General features: G+C 37.8%; 1 protein-coding gene across 3 annotated transcripts; it reads left to right on the forward strand.

Annotated features, from left to right (window-relative positions):
- The first annotated feature begins 1,021 nt into the window (after positions 1-1,021).
- On the forward strand, positions 1,022-15,681 carry LOC137852705 (splicing regulatory glutamine/lysine-rich protein 1-like). Of its 3 annotated transcripts, none has more exons than XR_011093987.1 (8): positions 1,022-1,299; positions 2,842-3,009; positions 4,424-4,517; positions 5,532-5,695; positions 9,460-9,609; positions 11,267-11,370; positions 13,443-13,498; positions 14,189-15,681. XR_011093987.1 is itself a non-coding variant. In XM_068674721.1 (7 exons), the coding sequence occupies exon 1, from the start codon at positions 1,360-1,362 to the stop codon at positions 1,657-1,659; it is 300 nt and encodes a 99-aa protein (XP_068530822.1). In that variant the 5' UTR covers positions 1,022-1,359; the 3' UTR covers positions 1,660-3,009; positions 4,424-4,517; positions 5,532-5,695; positions 9,460-9,609; positions 11,267-11,370; positions 13,443-13,498; positions 14,189-15,681. The 3 variants fall into 3 exon arrangements, 1 of the variants encoding a protein (XP_068530822.1); XR_011093988.1 differs by having other exon boundaries at positions 9,537-9,609; XM_068674721.1 differs by having other exon boundaries at positions 1,022-3,009.
- Positions 15,682-20,223: the final 4,542 nt, after the last annotated feature.

The following is a 20,223-nucleotide window of genomic DNA, read 5'->3' on the forward strand; positions in this document are numbered from 1 at the left end:
TAGAATTAAAAATAAAAATAAAAATAAAAATAAAAATAAAAATAAAAGCAAGGAAAATGATAAAAAATATTATGCACAATGCAATTGCTCACCATCATCCAACCTATGCCCAGTCAGTCCCTGAGCAATGACAACCTTCTAAGCCAGCTCCCTCAACTTTTATTGCTGAGCATGACACATGGTAGGGAATATCTCTTTGGTCAGTTTGGGCAAGCTGTCCTTGCAGTGTCCCCTCCCAGCTTCTTGTGCACCCCCAGCCTCCTCGCTGGCAGGGCAGCATGAAAAGCTGGAAAGTCCTTGGCTCTGTGTAAGTACTGCTCTGCAACAACTAAAACATCAGTGTGCTGTCACTATTATTTTCATCCTAAATCCAAAACACAGCACTAAAGCAGCTGCTATGAAGAAAATTAACTCCATCCCAGCCAAAACCAGGACAGTTTCCATTCACAATTCTATACCATTTATGTCATATTCAGATCCTATTCTTTCCAATACATCCTGTTTAATCACCACCACCCTTCCCTGTCCTTTGATACATATGCACAGCTATAATTACCTTCCCTCTAAAATGTCCACTGAGTTCCTTTAGTCCATGATTTCAGGCTCCATCTATCATAATGGTTCTTCAGGACAGGAACAATTGTTGGTGGTGTTGGAAAGTTGTATACTAAAGCCAGCTTCGGTTCCACCATCATTGCACTTGCCTGGGTCCTTACAAGATTAATTCTTCATTAGTCTGTGCAACTCTTACTGTAATACCATTGACATGATGTCTAACAGCCATAGCAGTGATGGCATACATCATCATATAACAATTGGCATCATGCAATTCAAATCTTGGGCTGTTCTCACTCAAAATGAAATCCCCTTGAAGTACAACCTCAAAATTCCTCACCCTTCTATGTTACCCACACCAAGTACACACAGGTCATTGAGCAAAAGGAATCCTATGTATAGGTTTGCCTTTTCCTGAAGCAGAAATAACCCCCTACTGTCTTTCTCAGATAGTTTTTCACCTGAAGCAGAAATAACCCCCTACTGTCTTTCTCAGATAGTTTTTCACATGCACTACAGGGGCTTTATCTTCTTCTACAATACAAAAGGGTTTTGACTGGGCAGGACCAGCTTGATTGGCAGATCCTCTTGTGTTAACTAACCAAGAGGATTTTACTAGATTTCTGCTCAGTGCTTGAATGTATCAGCTCTCTGTGTACTTTTTTTAACAGTCCATTGTGTCATATGATTTTTCCAGATGCTGCTGCATGATAGGGGATGATTTTTCCACCCAAAATCAGGATGGTAAGCAGGGCAGTACAATCCTCTGACACTAACTGGAAATGAGCTCTATCCATTTGTTTAATGAAGCCTCAAGAAGAAGAAGGAGGAGGAGGAGGAGAAGAAGAAGAAGAAGAAGAAGAAGAGGAGGAGGAGGAGGAGGAGGAGGAGGAGGAGGAGAAGAAGAAGAAGAAGAAGAAGAAGAAGAAGAAGAAGAAGAAGAAGAAGAAGAAGAAGAAGAAGGAAAAGGAAAAGGAAAAGGAAAAGGAAAAGGAAAAGGAAAAGGAAAAGGAAAAGGAAAAGGAAAAGGAAAAGGAAAAGGAAAAGGAAAAGGAAAAGGAAAAGGAAAAGGAAAAGGAAAAAAGATTAAATGCAACTAATTAATTTTAAAACCCTATAATTAAAAGTGTGATGACAGAGATCTAATTTGGGAGGGCAGTAATCAATACATAAGAAGACCAACTAGAGTGCAGTCAAAGATAGGATCAAAAACTACTGCAGATATGAAAACTCCTGGGGTTATCTCCAACAGAGTTTGGATAATGCTTTGTGGTACTGAAATTAGTGATGCTGTTTTGTTTGTCTGTGACTTATAAAAGATTAGTGTGTTGTTATCAACAAATTAGGCTTTCAATAATAAATTAGGCTTTGGAATAATTAATTCCATGTTTGACCATCATGTTCTTTTCCTTTGGGACAGAGTAAGAAGAGGGCAAAAAACATTCTGTAGTAGGCATGGGCTACTGAAAAATTACCCTGGAAGATATCCTTCTCCAACAAAATTTATGCATTTAAAGCTGAATATATATGATGGATTGAGGTTAAGTGAATGTGGTATAAATATTTATATTACACATTCATATTATACATTTTTTATATAGTACACAGGCAAAATGTTCTGATAGGTTTTTTTTGTTTGTTTTTGTTGTTGTTGTTGGTATAAGGTACCATGACAGACCTAAAAAGTACACTTTTTTCTAGCTTAAATATTATGTGTCAATCAAATGCAAACAATGCATGCTGCAATTTTTGTAGTTTACATGGAGGGCTTATTTTAGGGTTGATATGAAACTATACCAGGAAAAGGTAGAAAACCTTTTAATTCTGAGCTGAATATTCTACTTGAGTAATGATTACTTATAGCCACTCTCAACAGAGCTTCATTTTTAAAGTCTGGAGCTCTACAGCTAAATTATATCCCCAGGTTATTTTAAGTATCACCAGTTAAATTAATAAACTATTGATGACCATGATTTTGGGCCTGAAAATACGGTGGAGAAACTTTGGCAAAGAGAGAAGTAGATTGCTCGTGAATGGTGAAATTCATCATAATGTCACCGAATACCTGGAGACTGAAGTTCAAGCTTATTTATTACAGCATTGTTTTTTATTTATTTATTTTATTTTATATATTTTTATTTTATTTTTACTGGACACTGATAAGGTTTAAGCTAAAGTAGTCTCATTATACTCTCCAGTCAAACAGTGGGAGTGACTACTTCCTGAGCACTTATTTTAATAGGTTTTGTACTGCTGCTAAGGTAACACATGGTTTGGTTTTTTTAGGCTGTCAGCTCTGTTGGTGTATACCTCACAGCATCCAGAGCTGTGAGCCTACAGCAGAAGCCACATTAGAGAGATGTCCTGAGAATTTCAGCAGTGGGAAGAGTCTATCAGCTTATAGGATAATATAAACTGAATCACAATTAGAGAGCCCTCGTCTTGAGGCTGATGGTGAGCTGCACTTAGAAATGCTAGATTTAAAAAAAATAAAATAAAATAAAAAATGAGGCTTTATTTATTTATTTATTTATTCTTCAGCAGGAAAATACCAAAAAGTCACAAAATTGGAAACAAATAAAAGAGAGGGGCAAAACTACAGAGACATGTAACTTCTTTCCAATCAGCTAAACTGGGTAATCTAGTAGTAGATATCAAAGATGGGGGAAAGAGATCCATCCTTCAGGCTAAGAGTCAAGGTGTAACCTCCTAGTTCCCCCCTTCTCTATCCTTGTTCAAGTCATCAGCTCTAGAGCTGATGTGAGCAAAGAGGTCAATAAGGTTGGCTGATGTCATTGGACCAGAGTATGAGCTGAGGAGCCAACTCATAATGCCTCCAATACCCCAACCACAGCAGAAAATTGGATGAAAAGATGTAATACCTTGAACTGTTTCTGCTTTATGTGTTACTGCTTGCTGGCCTACACTTCATGGCATGAACTCTCTACCCCTTGCTGCTTGCAAGGCTGTGAGCTTATTAGTAGGGCTGCCACCAGGAGCTGATGCTGAGCCTGGAGGATGTATCCGATGTGAGAGGCTGAAGTCTATGCACTAGTGCAATGGGGGAGTATGCAACACAAGGCTGGCCTAGAGGAGTGCTCAGGACAGGACCACACACTCCTTTGATTCCCACACCACATCAAAAATACTGTCTTTTGTATAGATTTTGGCTGAGCTACTGCCCCCATACTTTTCCCTTTCTTTTCTGTGATGATTTACATGGAGGTTAATACACACCTGTATGCTACCATCCCTCTAGTGCAAGAGGAGGAGGTTACAAAATAGCCAAAGGGACTGAGAATGCCTCTCACTCTGGCTTTACTCCTGCTCGTTTATAGGGGTAGGTCTCCTCAGCATCTCTCTGGCTCCAGCCTAAGTCTTGACCTTGGGTGTATGGAGGGGAGGTTTGTTGCTGGGCACACAGGGGCAGGGAGCAGGCAGCTGGGCAGACAGGCAACTGCCAGGAATGGGATGCCAGTGAGTGAGTGGGATGTGACTTCAACTCTCCCATAGTAACAGAGCATGGTGGGAGTCAGCAGATGTAGGTATTCACATACAGGCTGATTTTTCCTTGGAAGCAGTGAATTAGTATGGAGTGAGAGTGATTTTTGGCTTATGAGCTAAACTAAGAAATTTGAAAAATGTCAGAGGAGGAACAGGAATGGAAGATATATTTCCATATTTCCATGACTGTTTCCTGAGAAAATTAAGGGAATAAATCCCCAAGAGTACCATAGATTCTGATTCCTCATACCTGAAAAGAAACATTTTATTTTTATTTTTATTTTTATTTTTATTTTTATTTTTATTTTTATTTTTATTTTTATTTTTATTTTTATTTTTATTTTTATTTTTATTTTTAATTCAGAGCCATGGAAGTTAATGGGAGCTAAGCAGGAAAAAGATGTGTCTCCTCTGCACCTCTGTGTGTGACTCCAGAGGGCAGCCCCAGCTGATGACAGGTGATCCATTTGCTTTTGCACCACAAAGCCTACTCAGCATCAAGCAGGAGCAAAACTCTTCTGTGTGACTTTGTGATATTGTCATCACACAGAGCTCCTTTCTATTAGAGCCTGCAATTACTGTTTTTCTTTCTGATTAAAGTATGCTCTTGGGAATACAGACTATTTGTGCTGTGTTCTTAATAACCTTTCTACTGCATTTGGGGGTGGGGATGAAATGTCAAGACTGATAAATACAGTGAAGTTAACCCCCAAAAGACAGACTGGGATACTGCATCATTACTTTCACCAGCTAGGGTAGAGAGGCCAAGTTGTTAGAGTATTGATTCACATAACTTCACTATAACCTATGTAAATGTGTGCATGAATGTTTGTCCAACTTTAGATCTATTTCCTATTTTCTAATTCCCTATGGGAATTTTAGAATATCCCATTTATTTTACCTTACTCAGGTGCATTTGTAAAAGCTCAAAACTATAAGGTTTTTTTCTGAATGCTTAGATTTGTTCCTAGTGACGAGTTCCTAGTGAAAGTATATATTTTTTTTTTTAGCAGTTAATGATTTTTTTACAGCACTTTGATTTTGAAATGAACCTGGAGGGTAGATTACTTCTAGTATCAGAGGAGTATATTATTAAAGTAATATAATTTAGTATTTTTACTGCTTTTCTGTGTGAAAAATTATAAAGATAAAAAATATGGAAGACAGAAAAATTGGCAAAGGAAAGACAGAAAAAAGGTGAAGGAAAAGCAATGAAGTTGGAAAGTTGTATTATGGTTGCAATAGAAAAAAAAAGTCTACCTCTTATGAATATATAGGGGGCTGTACAAGACTACACTAGGTGAGAATTGTGATTGGATTGATGAGTTCATATTATGTTGCTAATTCTATTTTTAATGCAAAACTATAATGTTCCTGAGGTTTATTTTGTTTTTGTTTTCTTTGTGTAGCAATGAAATTTAGTAGGTGTGATCATTTATTGGAGCTGACCTCCCTTTGTCTTATCCATTCAGAATTTTAAAGTCACTTTCAGCGTGAGCCACAGTGCCAGGAAATTTGTAGGGTTTATTATCTCCCTGATATGGATAAAAAGCTGAGAACAAGATTTATGGAGATTAAACACCATTATTTAATGCAACAGTCTGGTTCAAAAGTCTTCAGGATAAACTACTAACTGGTAAGTTGGATCACTATAGTACACTCTATAAGAAAAGAGTTAAATCATTGAAAACACGGTCTTTCAGGAAAGTGCATTGCTTTTTCAAAGGGACGTTCTGGCTCAGTAACCTGCTAAAGCTCTTGGAGGGTGTCAGTTAACATGTCAACAAGAACATGGATAAAGTGGGGTGAAATTTGGGAATATAATTTGAAGCTTCCAAAAGCTGTTGGTATATTTGGAACAACCAGAGATTATTGTAGAAACTAAGTTGCCATGAGTTTGGAGAAGGTCATTTGCAAAGTGAAAACTGATAAAAGGACAGAAAGCAAACAAGTCTTAAAGGTGATTGCTCTGGATGGAGATGAGCCAGTACTTTGTCCCGCTGGGATCAGTGCTAAAAAAATATTTATTTATTATTATTATTATTATTATTATTATTATTATTATTATTATTATTATTATTATTATTATTATTATTATTATTATTATTATTATTATTACTTTTATTCAGCATCTTCATTGATAATATGGTGGTGGGAGTGTGCAGTGGATCTTCAGGCTAACACTAAGGCTGGCGCTAAGCTTTCTGACAGTTAAATATCTTGCTAATGGCAAGGAACTTCAGAAGGATCTCATGAAACTAAGTGTGTGGGTGAAAAAGGAGCAAAGGAATACCAATGCAGATAAACATGAAAGAATGCATTTGGGAACAAAATTGTTTAAATACACCTACAACATGATGCTAGGTGTAGAACTGGTAGTTAGAGATTAGGAAAGAGATTTCATTTGTCATTGACTATGAAATCCTCAGCTCAGCTTGCTGCTGCAGCCAAACAAACAACAACAACAAACTGTTGGGCACTGTTGAAAGAATTATGCAAAAGCTCAGTGGGCACACATCTTAAATGCAGTGTATAGAGATCTTCACATCTCAAGAACAAGTGGAACTGGAGTGAAGGAAGGGAATGGAATGTTCAAGGGGATGGATCAGCTATTTTACCGTGAGACACTAAAAAGTCTGGAACTGTTCAGCTTTGGGACTAATCCATCTGAATGAAGAACTGTGTTAAGGCAGATGTATTCAAAGCCTGTGAAACTGTAAATGTCAGTGGATAAGGCAAATAGAGAACCACTATTTGCCACACTCCACAACAATAGGACTTCAGAAGAGCCGAAGCTAGGAGTTTGGTTTAAAACAGATGAAAGAAAAGGGTATCCTTACACAGAGGGTTGTAAACTTCTATCACCTGTTACCACTTGAAGTTGTGGAGGCAGACAGTATAACCAGGTTCAGGAATGATTTAGAGAAATTAGTGTCCAGCAGATCTATACAAACATCCTAAGTGGAGTAGTCATGAATGGGTCTTGGAGCAGCCTTAAAAAAAACAACTTTCCAGATGCTTAGGGAGTGTGACAAGAACAGACCACATAAAGTGGCCAGGATCACAAGTTTTTCCTAATTGCACTGTCCTTTTGACACTGTTGGATGTCATTAGCTTTACTCAGCAGGGAATTTGTATTTACTTAGAAAAAGAATTAACAAGACACAGTTATGATGCAGAGAAGTCTCATTTTTACCCTGCTCTTCTTCTGGACAAATGATACACATTTTTAATGTCAAGACTGGCAATGATTTTAGAAAAATTAACTTCATAATGTTTTCCTTTCTCTAGAAATAATACTTCCATGTTCTCTCTATCAGCAAAACTCTTCCCAGATGTTCTTGTGAGATTTATGCTATCCTAAACCACATAAAATTATATTTGGAAAAGTAAGACTCTTTTGGTTTTGAATGCAATCCAAAATCAGAACCTGAGGAGATTCAAAGCTTGAACTTTTCCTTCAACCTCACATTTTAGGGATAAGTGGTGTTCAGATTTAAGGTTATAATTCAAACTAGTGTCTACCAAACTGCTTCCAATCATTCCTAAAACTGTATTGCACATAGTTAAACACACACACACAGAAAAGCCCTCATTTGAAACAGAATTTACTCTTCTTACTTTTTTTTTTTAATTATTATTATTATTTTATTAGAAGAAAGAGAAGCAATATACAACAAAATAGACTGATGACATAGCAACCACAACATCACCTAAGGTTTATAACACTATCCCAGCATTTCAGAGGTTTTCTCTTGCTCCTGTTCATGCTTGCAGCAAAACTCCCAAGAACAGAACTGGGTCTTGAATTTTTGGTAAAGTTGAGGCAATGGGAAAACAGATGTGAAGGATGATACTGAGGTGACATTTGTTCAGAAGTTCGTCACGGGGCATGGGAAAAGCACAAACATTCATTTAGAAATGTAGGAAATGGGAATAGAAAGGTTGGCATGAGAGTATTACTAGGTCCTAAAAGATGAATTTAAAGAGAGGATAAGTTGTGGAGGACTTTGGAAGTGAAAGCGAGGGTGCCATAGGGAGAAGAAAGCTGCTGGAAGATGAAGAGAGGTGTTAAAACTAACAAGCTAGGAGAAAGGGCTACAGTTTCAACATGACAAATAGGAATTTGTGCTCTTTAAGAATGGCTCTAAGATCTTTTAAACTCAAAGTATTAACAACATGCATCAAGGCAGAGCCTCAACACAAGGATCAAATGAAAGATGTCCTACAGAAAATCAAGAATTCAGGATTCAGCAGCAGGACAATCGTAATGATTTCTGTAGTGATCAAGGAAGGTGGTATAAAGAAGGCTGAAGGGGAAATCAGGAGGTCTTTTGCATTACTGCTGAATCTGAACTGATGTATATCCACAAAGAAATACCAAGAACACCAATTGAGACTTAGGCTAGCAGATTTCAGTTATTTCCTGTTTAACTATCTCTTTGTATTTGCCAAACTAAGTTATGCTAATTTAATGTTGTAGACAATGTTTTGTATAGCTTCTTAAATCCCCATCTTCCTATCTCACTTTCAACTCTTAGCTCTTCACAGTCCTGGCTCTTCAGAGGGTTCTCAAAGCCTTTGCACCTGAAGGTGTTGAAGGTGCAACTCAGTAAAGTAGGTGTTAATAGTTTACAGACAATTTTTAAAGTACAACAGAGTTTCTTAATAACACAAGTGTTTAATGTACACTGAAAATATTGTAAACTGAAACACTGTAAATTGTATTTTGAATACCCTTAATAAGTTTTAAACAAAACTTATTAGGGTTTCCATTTGTGTTCTTCATACAATCTCCCCAACTCTGTTGCTGTTATACATCTGAACATAAGGTTTTGAACACGTTTTATTGCATACACAAAGGCAATCCCGTCTCATCCTATTCCCAAGACTGTTCTTAAAATTTTTAACATGCCCACAATATGTATGTGCAAATGTCATCTATACTCAGAGTTTAGGAAGACTGTCCCCATTGCAGCATTTTCTGTCTTCTTTTTGGCTTTCAGAAGCCTGTCAGAAACTCTCCCTGAAGGTCCTGTTTAAATTGAAACTGATAAAGGTCTGAGACTTGGCCCTGCCAGTAGACATATCTTTTGGTTCTTCATCAGTCAGGCTCAGGGCTGTTCTTAACTTTCATATTTATAAAGAATTTCTCAGACAGCAACTGTGGATGACCCATCAGATGGCTTTCCCACAATGGAAAGTTTTTCAAAGCTTCGGAAACAGTTACCAAACAGCTGAGCATATTTAGTAAGTGCCATATCCTATGTCTACACTTTTCTGTGTAATCTGTCTGAATTGCTCTATCCCACAGTCTTCAAATGTTTGTAGACAGAACTAGATTCCATGTACTCTTCTCTGGCCTGTTTATTTTTTTTTTTTTTTTTTTTCCTGAACCAGAATGAGCAAATACTACAATACGGGATATGTGACTTTTCCTCCAACTTGTAAGATATCCGCATTTGCCCTTCTCTCAGGCAGATGCATGCCCACCACTCTTCCTACACCACATGAGTGTTTATGGATCTGAAGAATCATTTAGTAAAGAAGGTAAAAAAAAGATTTTCCTTTTCCTTCACAGGTGGAATGTATCTTTCCTTGAATAAGAAATAATCTGTCTGTTCATGTTCTCCAGAGTTTTTGGTCTCTCAATTTAGGTAATAAAACTTAGACTGTCTCAGTGTGTTAAAAAAATACAAGGTTGCATTACACCACTGATTTTTTTGGTGTTGTCATCTTATATGACCCAGGACATCTTATATGACTGTCATCTTATATGGTCCAGAATGTATGATTTATGTATGAATTTTTAATATTCCATCCTTTCTTATTCAGTATAGAGCATAGTGAAAGAAGGTGTATAAAAACATCTTTCTTTTGATTTGTAGCCATACCTTGCCATTGGACTAACCCTTCAGATATAATATCTTGGAAGCATACTCATAGTCTGAAATTTGTTCAGATTTGAGAGAGGCAGTTCTTGCACCTATAAAATCAGAAAATTCAGCAAATGTGTCATTTTGCAGATTTGACCCTGGTCTCTTAAACCCAATTACATTTTCAGGAGCAAGTTTTTTCTCATCATTTTTTTTTTCTCATACCTTCTAATAAACAACCCAAGCCAAGCACTCAGTTCAGATATGTGAGTTTAAATTTTTGCAAAACCTGAATTTGCTTATTAAACTAACACAAAGAATTGAGTTTAAAGGGAATCTCCACATATGAACAACCTTAGAAAACACATTTAAACTCATTAAAACCATTGTCTCAATGGGGACTGTTGCAGATAATTATTTTTTCACACAGGGATGGGGGATGCTGGAAAAGGCATATGTATTCAAGAATACATCTTCTTCATGGGCAACTATGTTAGAACACAATTATAACCTCTATATCATTATGTGCAGACAGTGTATAGATAGCAGTCAGATAAATGGGGGTAGAATAGGTAGAACTTGGATTAGAATATTTTAAAACATCATGATAAAATATAAACAAATATTGTGTCTCTATTCTTCAGATTTTGAATGTGGCCAGCAGGGCTAGGGAAGAGATTATCCCCCTGTACTCAGCTCTGGTGAGGTCACACCTCGAGTACTGTGTTCAGTTTTGGGCCCCTCACTACAAGAAGGACATTGGGGTACTCGAGCGAGTCCAGAGAAGGGCAACGAAGCTGGTGAGGGGTCTGGAGAACAAGTCTTATGAGGAGCGGCTGAGGGAGTTGTGATTGTTCAGCCTGGAGAAAAGGAGGCTCAGGGGTGAGCTTATTGCTCTCTATAAGTACATTAAAAGAGGCTGTAGTGAGGTGGTTGTTGGTCTATTCTCCCATGTGCCTGATGACAGGACGAGGGGAAATGGGCTAAAGTTGTGCCAGGGGAGGTTTAGGTTGGATGTTAGGAAGAACTTCTTTATGGAAAATGTTAGACATTGGAATAGGCTGCCCAGGGAAGTGGTGGAGTCACCATCCCTAAGATCTTTAAAAGATGTTTAGATGTACAGCTTAGGGATATGGTTTAGTGGAGGACTTGTTAGTGTTAGGTCAGAGTTTGGACTAGATGACCTTGGAGGTCTCCCAACCTAGATGATTCTGTGATTCTGATTAACAATCCACTGTAGTTCTGCTTCCCTCAGACCCTTGTTGATTTGGGGATTGAAAAGAAAAAGAGGCCTCTTGAGAATATGGTTCTAAGAGCATATAACCTTAAAGTGACAGGATGAAGTTGTCCTTTCCCCAACTTTCCCTGGGATTCTGCAACAAGAATGGATGGTGCAAGATGTGTAACAGCATGAGGCAGTGGATCACACAGCGTGGTGAGGTTTCCTTTGCTCTTCATCTACTTGTTTTATCCCATTCTTCTCTTTGCTTCCACAAAGCAGTCAACACTTGAACTGGCAATCAACACTCAGGTAATGATCAGTAATGAGAAACTCTCAGATTAAGTTTTGTGTCCCCTAGTGAAACCTGCAGTGATGGCTCAGGAAGACTTTGACTTTTCTATGAAAGCTCCCTCAATACTCTAGTTTATTTCTTTGCCTCCCATCACTGATGGCTGATGTTTATCATTTGTTTAGGTCTTTCATCCATTCTGCCAAAGAGTCACACCACTGCATCTACTTAAATTAACGGTTGTCAGACAACTGAAGTTTGCTTGTTTAAGTGATAAAGAATCCTGTCCCATATTGTCCCCCCTTCTTCCCTACCCTTCCGTCCCCTGTTTTTGGAAATTGGGGTGAGATGGAGAATTTATAGAGAATTTATAGATCTATGGCTGATGAACAGTTAGTTTGAATAAATGCTCAGGATGAAGCATCCAAAGACATAGAGGCTGTGCAAGATCGCGGACAGCTATTTGGAAAATATCAGTTAGCATTGCCAGGAAGGAAATTGAGGCACAAGCCTTGTGGCATCCTGATACCAAATGGCTGTCTGAACCTTAGGCTTGTCACAATAAGTGTTTACAAATTTTGACATAATAACAGAAGCTAGGGACATTTATTATTTTTTTTTTGCAGCAGTCTTGCCTAATAGTGTGTCAGAGCTTAAAGGCTACAGAAGGCTGTGAGCCCACAAAACCTTGAAACAGAGTAATCTGAGATTTTGTTGAATGATCTGAGCACTTGGACATAAGTAGTTTTTCAGCTAAAAGGACAAGCAACTGTCCATATGAAGCTGCACTCACCCAAACAGCTATCTTCTTATTTAACTGCTCAGAGATACAGTCTGCTTGGGTCTCTATAAACTGGACAGATATATGATTCTGTTAGACAAACCTGCCTTGACTCTTTGGCCTGAAGATTGTCAGCAGTGTATCATAAGCACACGCTGTAAGGTTAGCATAGACTGTACATGAGTACCACATTCAACATCAAGAAATTGGCAGCAGAAAAATGTTCCCAGGTCTAGAAATGTTAAAAGCAAAGTGGTGTCCCCAATATCAGTGATGTCCCCAATATCCTGTGCTTTACAGTATCAGATTTCTGCATTTTTCTCAAGAGCGTGGGATTTTATGCAATCTAAGTGGGAGATGGTTTTAAAAGTTCAGAACACTTTGCCCCCCTATTTAACTTTCATGCTTTGCATGACAAACCCTCTCTCTCCTGCACTATGAATAAGCATGTTCTGTGTGTGCACAAAGCACATGTTAATAGAGCTTGTCAAGAATGGACTGAAGTCCATTCCAATGGGCTGGAAATTAATGCTCCAGAAAGTCAAGAGGTCCACAGATATTTTGCATTTTCACTGCTTAGCCCTGTTGTGCCAGTCTCTGCACTGACCATCTGTAGTGTGAAATTTACACTTGCATAGTAGGAGCTCCCACACACCCAACACCCTGTTTCAAAGACTTCAGTTGAATGCATGTGGCATGTAAGCATACCAGTGATTCTGTGAGCTGTGAGTCCAGAGCCAATATGGCAGTTTTGGTCTTGACAGCTACCACAGCCACTGCATGGCTTGGTTTCCTTCTTCAGTGTTTTAAAAGGATGAAATTTGGAAGTGCACTGGGAGAGAGCCTGGTGCTTTTTACTTCATGAGATAAGGGAGTGCTGCCATTGGAAACATCATACATATTGGTGGACTTTTGAGAAGAACTTTAATAAGCCTCTAATAACTGTCGTCCTCTTCTGTTAAAGGTGAATTGGGTATGATTAGCTGTGGGGACTAAAAAGGAAAAGTATATACTTCTTATTGCCTGTCCTGACCAAGAATGGCAGCTCTAGTTAGTTATACAAAACTCGGTGTTACATTAAGCAAGGTTGAAATTGATCAGAAGAAAAATTATTCGCACCTCCTTGACTGTAGGCCCAATGATGCATTTAATGTTGGATTTGAAAATGCTACCAGCCCTTGGGCTTCTGGACTGAGACATCTGTATCTTCTCTAGGGTCTGATAAAGAATCTGTCTGCTGAGTTGGGACATCTGTACACAGCTGAAGAAAGGTATGTGATGCAGTTATTTTCCTATGTGGAAAAAATAACTTTGTTTGTTTGTTTGTTTTGTATAATACTAAAATGGCGTGTGATATTTGCTGTTCTTTAGAATAAGACTGCTATACCTGAAAATCAAAACATTACAACATATTTTATCAACTTGCCTATATTCTGAATCTATGAAATTTTATTTTCTCTTGTTCTTATTCAATTTATGATTTATTTTTCTCCCTGTATAAATCAGTTTCTATTCTGTGGATTCATGGCAGGTATTCCATCTTGTTTTTCAATATGCTATGTCTAGAACAAATATCTAGTCAGTCATGGGCATATAAAATATTAATCATACATGTTTGAAGGTATGTTGCTATAGCAATTCCTTTAGTGCAAGGAAAAATCAGAATATAGCAGGCCAGGGATATGAGAACAGTAGGAATTACAAAGCTATAATAGCACTATTAACACATTACTGCATCGTAATGATATTATTTCCTAACTGTTCTAGTCCCAAGCTGGCTAATTTTCAAGATAGAATTCTTCAGCAGGGATTTCATAAATGACTCCAACATAAAAGACAACTGCAATATGAAGAAGACATTAAGTAATCTGAAGAAAATGTTTTTAAAAAGAGGAAGTAAACAAACATATAAAATATCTTCTGTTCACAATTTACCATATCCCTTCTCTTCCTCGTTTCAGTGCGAACAACCCCAAAGGACCAAACATGACAGGACTGGCATGAAGAAAATAGAAAGATGCTGCTTAAAAGAAATGTTGTGAGTTCAGCATGTAAAGATACAGAGCAAGAAAGCAGGGACAGCCAGAAGGAGAAATGTTGTATGGCAATAAAATTTCATCTAACTGGAATCTAATCTAACTGGAAAATTTTAAAACCAAACCAGAAAAGGCATTGTCTGTGAGACGACTGTAGCTATCTGGAGGAGAAAGGAGGCCATAAGTTACAGTGCAGTTCGTGGATGAAGAAAGAATGCCATAGCAAATTAATTGATCATGAACATGAACTGAAGCATAGTGTGAATGAGCTGGTAGGATGTGCATTTAGCTTGCATTCAGGCTGCTAACCATCTGGGTGTACTAGTACTCCCTTCACTGAAGGGAGGTGGGGCAATGTCAAGCAATCCCACATTTAACATTTAACTCTGTTTGATCCTTTATTAACGTCAATGTTTACACAGTGTTATAAAACATCCTGAGTTGCCTGCAACTGATCTCCCTATGCTATGCTCCCTTTTCTAAAGTCCTAAAGCATAACTGTCTTAATATCACTGTTTTTTGACACATTCTTTAAAGAAAAGAAAGCATGAATCCCATAAACAAATCAAAAATGCAGTAGGCCTTTGGATTTGTTGTGGTGATTTAATGTCTGAATGAACAAGAAAAAAACATTTATTTCTAAATTGATGAGATCAAACAATAAAGATTTGATGGAGCTAACACATCCTTTCTCTTTAATTAAAGACAAACATGAGCCTTCAAGAAAAAGAAGCAGCAGTTCAAATACATATTAATTTTAGTAATAAACAGCCTGTACAGAGATGGATCATTTTCTTGCTATTTTGTTGTAGTGCATAGTGACAGTAAAAGTAAGAAAACCAAAACAGGATAATTTTTACTTGTTAAAGAAAAATAAATCAAAAAGAGATCATATTTTTTGAAGATGTTTTACAAGGTGAATAAAATTTTCAAGGGAGGGGGAAAGGAAACAGATTTTTTTAAAAATAAGAGTTTTAAAGGACATTTCCTATTTCAGTCTCCTTGGGAAATGTGTAAATAGAAGCTAAACACACTGCTTAATTTAAACTGTGATGGAAAGATGTAAATTGGGAAAATATAAATACCTAGACTTTTAGAAATGAACAGTCGCACTTCACCACCATAACCATCTGGTAAGCTGCAAATTGCAGCACCCAGATTTCACATTCTTTTTACCTAACAGCCAAAAGCTAAATACTTGAAAAGTTCATTAGAGCTATCAGCAGCATCTAATATTTGAATAGCACAAGATTAAGCTGAACTCCAGACCGAAACTTTGTGTCACTCTATAGTGCCAAACTCGTGGCAAAAAACTGTGATACCACTAATGTATGTCATTTCTGTAAAGGGAATCCTCTCAGCATCCAGAAAGTATCAGTTATAAGCTATGTAAACACCAAGCATAATTGCTAATAAAATGGTTGATATTAAAAATTGGAATTTTGCAAGCAGTCCTGCCTTGGTGAAATGTCTGCGATCAGGGTCCGCAACATTCAGGAAGTGAGTGTGCACAACAAATGTGTGTTCACATAAGAACGATTTGGGTGGTTGCATTATGGGTCTCATTACTGCTGCATATATATGTATATATGAATACAGAATAGTGTCTATGATCACCACCTACACGTATAAATATACATAGTCATTAGATGTGAGCTGAGCTTTTCTATTTTCCTAACTACTTTATCCAAAACTTTTGAAAATATTAATATTTTCCAAATTTTAAAATAGTAGGTTCTAGGATTATTTTTTTATGGAAAGCAGAACCTGTACAAGAGGCTAATCCTTCTAGGCAATTACTCTTTTCTCTCAAAGTCAGTCCCAAATGTCTTGAGAATGTATCTTTTCCATTTGTATTAGAGGTCCATTTCCATTCATCAGGAAACTGATTTTCACTGATCTCGTGCATTCTCCTTTACATCAGGTTTCTACCACTGTCTGTAATCATTTCAAAGTAATACACAGACACAAAGAGAACACACCCTCAACATGCAAAACACTGAGGAAGGTGTCTAGCCAAAGCTGCATGCTGTTGCTCTACTGTATTTGTATTTTCCCATTGAGCTATATTGGACCCTTACAGAACAGCTATCTATTTACATTAACCTGTTAAAATCTCCACTCTGTAGGAACCCTCTGGAATTAACTGAGTTACTATGACAGAAAAATCTGGTCCCATTGAAAGCTATGGGAATTTTGCCACTGGCTTCACTAAAGCCAGGATTTTTCACCTCATATATTTGTTCAAGCTAGAACTGAGCCCCCCATATACCGACCTGCTCCTGCCCCTCTGCCACCTGTTCTTGCTCAGAAGCATTTCTGCAGTGTCACATGGAGCGGATGCTGTTTACTTACTTCTATTCCTAGCTTGTCTGAGTGTGCTAAGTGATAGATGTGCCAGCCTGCCTCATCACAAATGGCCTTTTAATGAACTAGTCAAGGATTTAAATTATCCAAGAACCTGGGAAAAGCATTGTAAATTTAAGACCCTTTTAGGCAATTAAAACCTGACATGTTGCTGTTGAAAACAGGCCAGGGAAAAAGTGATTCTACCTCTTGAGAATCCCCACTTACAGGGAGAGATAATGGCATTTCAGGCACTCCAGGTACTGCAGCCTTCAGAGGGTGCTTGGATGTCAGCTTTGTGAATTGATTCTGGCTGTGTAGCAGTTCAAGTTAATCCTCCAGGCATAGGGGAATGTTTGGTCACTGAACAAACTGGATTGCTGTATCTTGGGACAGTGCCATTTCAAAATGTTGGGGAGGAGAGGAACAAAAAGGAAGAAGACTTCTATGTCTGAAGAGGTTTGGTACAGTAAATAGTTTTATTTCTGCCTTTTTTTAATCATTTTTTTCAAAGATGTAATTAGATTTGCTTCTATTTTAAGCAAGCCAAATTGAATACCTTAAAATTAAATATATGGAGTGTTTGCAAGCTAGCAAGTAATCTGCCATTCAGAATTTGCTAAGTACCATATTAATAATGTACTTTAAAAAAAAAAAGTATTTGCTGACCTGCTGTTCTCTGCAGCAATGGAAGACTTCCAACAGCCTTTCTGTGTACTTTTGTGGTGCTGAGAGTCTGAAACATTAAATAACTGCATACATCTTATTCAAAAACTACTTGTAAGGCCCTGAAAAAACACCTTTGCAAGAATTCCCTGCTAGTTAGAAAATGTCTTTTTAGAGTAAACAGCTAACCAAAGATATATCTTTCAAAAGCTCAACTTGCTTCTACTTCCAGACAAGCACATGGCTGTAGCTACTGTGCAAGCTGGAAACACAGGGCTAGTAATACTGATGCAGGGCTCAGGTTGGATGTCCATCATCCACTGCATGCAGCCACCTGCATGTGGCATGTTCATGGTTCAGGACTGTCATGAGCAGTATTGCTTTGTATGAGCTCTTGTGCAGACCAAGGTAAGGCAGTCTCATGGTTGGTTACAGTCTCTGCATCAATACAACGGAGATTATAATTCAGTATGTCTTTTGGCTGACCCTTCTCTGTCTGTTACTAATGTTCTCAGTTTTTATAAGCCCAAAAAAGGCATATGCTGGGAGAATCCTCTCTTTTAATGAGTTGTTTGCTTTGGACATGATCTGGCAACAAAGGTTGAACTGGTTGGACAGCAAAATCTTCCAGGCAGTTCAGGAGTGAAGCACTGGAGATGACCACACAGGTTCTTGGAGCAGATGATGAGAGGAGCTGCAAAATGCTGGCACTGACTATGTGAGTGCTCACAAGGCTATTTTGTGAAAGCTCACAAGGTCAAGTTCAGAAGGGGATCCTGTTTTTCATCAGACCAGCTGCTGGTGAGTCCAAGACCTTGCAATCTATTTGCCTTATCACTTACAACTAAACTTACATGTGTACTTACGACTGGTTAGTGGAAAAACATAAAACACTGCATCCTAACCAGTGCAGCAGCCTTGAGGGAGGGAGAGTTGCTCTGCTTTGGAGTGATCTGGAGGAACAACACCCAGCTGTCTGGTGTCATGAGCCTCCTGAAGTGCCACCATCTTCCTTCACAGCCACCATCTAACACTGCGCGGGGAAGCAGGTTTTTCTTGTTTTTGTATAACTGCAGTGTTTTTTTTTTGTTTGTTTGTTTGTTTGTTTGTTTGTTTTTTTTGAGATAAATGCAGTATTCAGAGAGAAATGGACACCACTGAAAACAGAATTCTTCACATCAATATTTTTCACACAAGTGCTGCTATTTGTAGCACATTCACAGACAGAGATATGATAGTGGAAGAAGCAAGAGGCATAAAGTTAGAATGTGAAAAGGTTCAAATGAAGGCTGGGGAGAGATGGTGACACCGGAGGAAGCCTGAAGCTGGGGGTTTGATGTGAGTCACAGCAACTATTCAGATGGAGAATTGTCTTCAGGTGATTAGAAAAATACTTGTTTTTAACTGACTCTGTCTCTCTCTCTCTCTGTCTCTCTCGCACTGTGTTAAATTCATTTTTACGCAGCAATCAATTCTCATGCATGATAGTACTTTTGTATACTAAATGACCTTTGAGACTCGAAATGAGCAGTCTCACATGAAATAATGAAAAAGGTTTAAATCATTAGGTAGTCTTGATGTTTTCTTTCATTTGGGTCAAAAGTGTAAACTTACCTCACTGTTTCTGAAGCTTTTCTTACAGAAAATTACAATTTTAAAAAAGGAATTCTTAAAAGCACTTTACATGCTATCTCTGAGCCTCGAGCTTTGAGAAATACCAATATCACGGAAACAGTAAACAGAGAGATGTGAAGGCCTATTGATATACAGCTTGATATTGATTTCTGCACTATGTAATTTTATTTAATAATTTTTCTATTAAACTTTCCATTATTTTCTGTAGTAAGGAATATATTTAATATTCCTTCCATGCACTGAAGCACTATAAATCTAGAAAATGTAATTGTGTATTACACCCAGGTGTTATGTCATTTTTGCCATGGGAACAGGAATGGAGGATGGGAAACTGGTCCAATTAGCTGCATATTGCCTTTACATATTTTCACCCAGGCCACAAAAGCACACTGCTGGCCTCCAGTGCAACTTTGACTAAAGGCCCCTATTCCCACAAGCTATATGTCCACTTTTTAAGCTTATATATACTTGTGGCCCTATATTTTGGCATCTATAAATGTGAAGGATATTTCTAATTTCTTCCAGATTGTGTTTCATTGCAGATCTGAAAGTCCACATCCTAGCAGTTTGAATGCTAAATAATTAAAATATAGTAATGGATTTAAAATAGGAATACTGAACTCCATTTTTAACTATGATATCAGAAATAAACTGGCTCCTATAGGAAAATTCCTCAGAGTGTCTGTTTCCATTACCATTTTTATTCCCATGTAATGTTTCTAGGCAAGGTTCACTTGAGACTCACTTATTCCAAATAGCAATGATAAGGTTTTATGAATCTGAAAGCTAGTCAGTCTGAACTGAGTTAAATTTGCAGTGATGCCAGCACTCCGTCTCTGAATGTTAGCTCATGGGGAACAATGAATTTATCTCATTGCACTTCAAAATTAAATAATTAAAAACAATCCTTCCCTTTTCCCTCTCCCTCCCCCCTTTCGCCCCCCCCACCTCCCTCCCTCTATTTCTTTACGGTTAATAATTATAATAACATACTCAGATGCAGGCAGTGTTATTATCTGATAATGCCTGAAATTTGAAATGGGCCTATTAGCCACCCGAGGCGAAACATAATTGCCCAGTTTCTGTGCACTATCAGATGGCAGATGATGTTGCTGAATGTTATTACTTAAGTATTTCAATTTTTCATATGGTAGAGAAATTAAATTTCAACTGTATACTGCAGAAAAACATTCTGGATTGAAGGGTGCTACTATCTGTGAAAGGCTGCAATGCTGGAACTGTTGCCCCCATAGCCTTTGGTGGAATTGGTGCTTTGACAGTAAAACTAAAGTTAAAGGGTATTGTTGCTGAGA

Source organism: Anas acuta, chromosome 2 (genome assembly GCF_963932015.1).
Source record: "Anas acuta chromosome 2, bAnaAcu1.1, whole genome shotgun sequence".
Lineage (NCBI taxonomy): Eukaryota > Metazoa > Chordata > Aves > Anseriformes > Anatidae > Anas > Anas acuta.

Bases quoted from the DNA above. Each gene is read 5' to 3' on its own strand.
- LOC137852705 (XM_068674721.1), top strand. From the start codon at position 1,360: ATGAAGCCTCAAGAAGAAGAAGGAGGAGGAGGAGGAGAAGAAGAAGAA.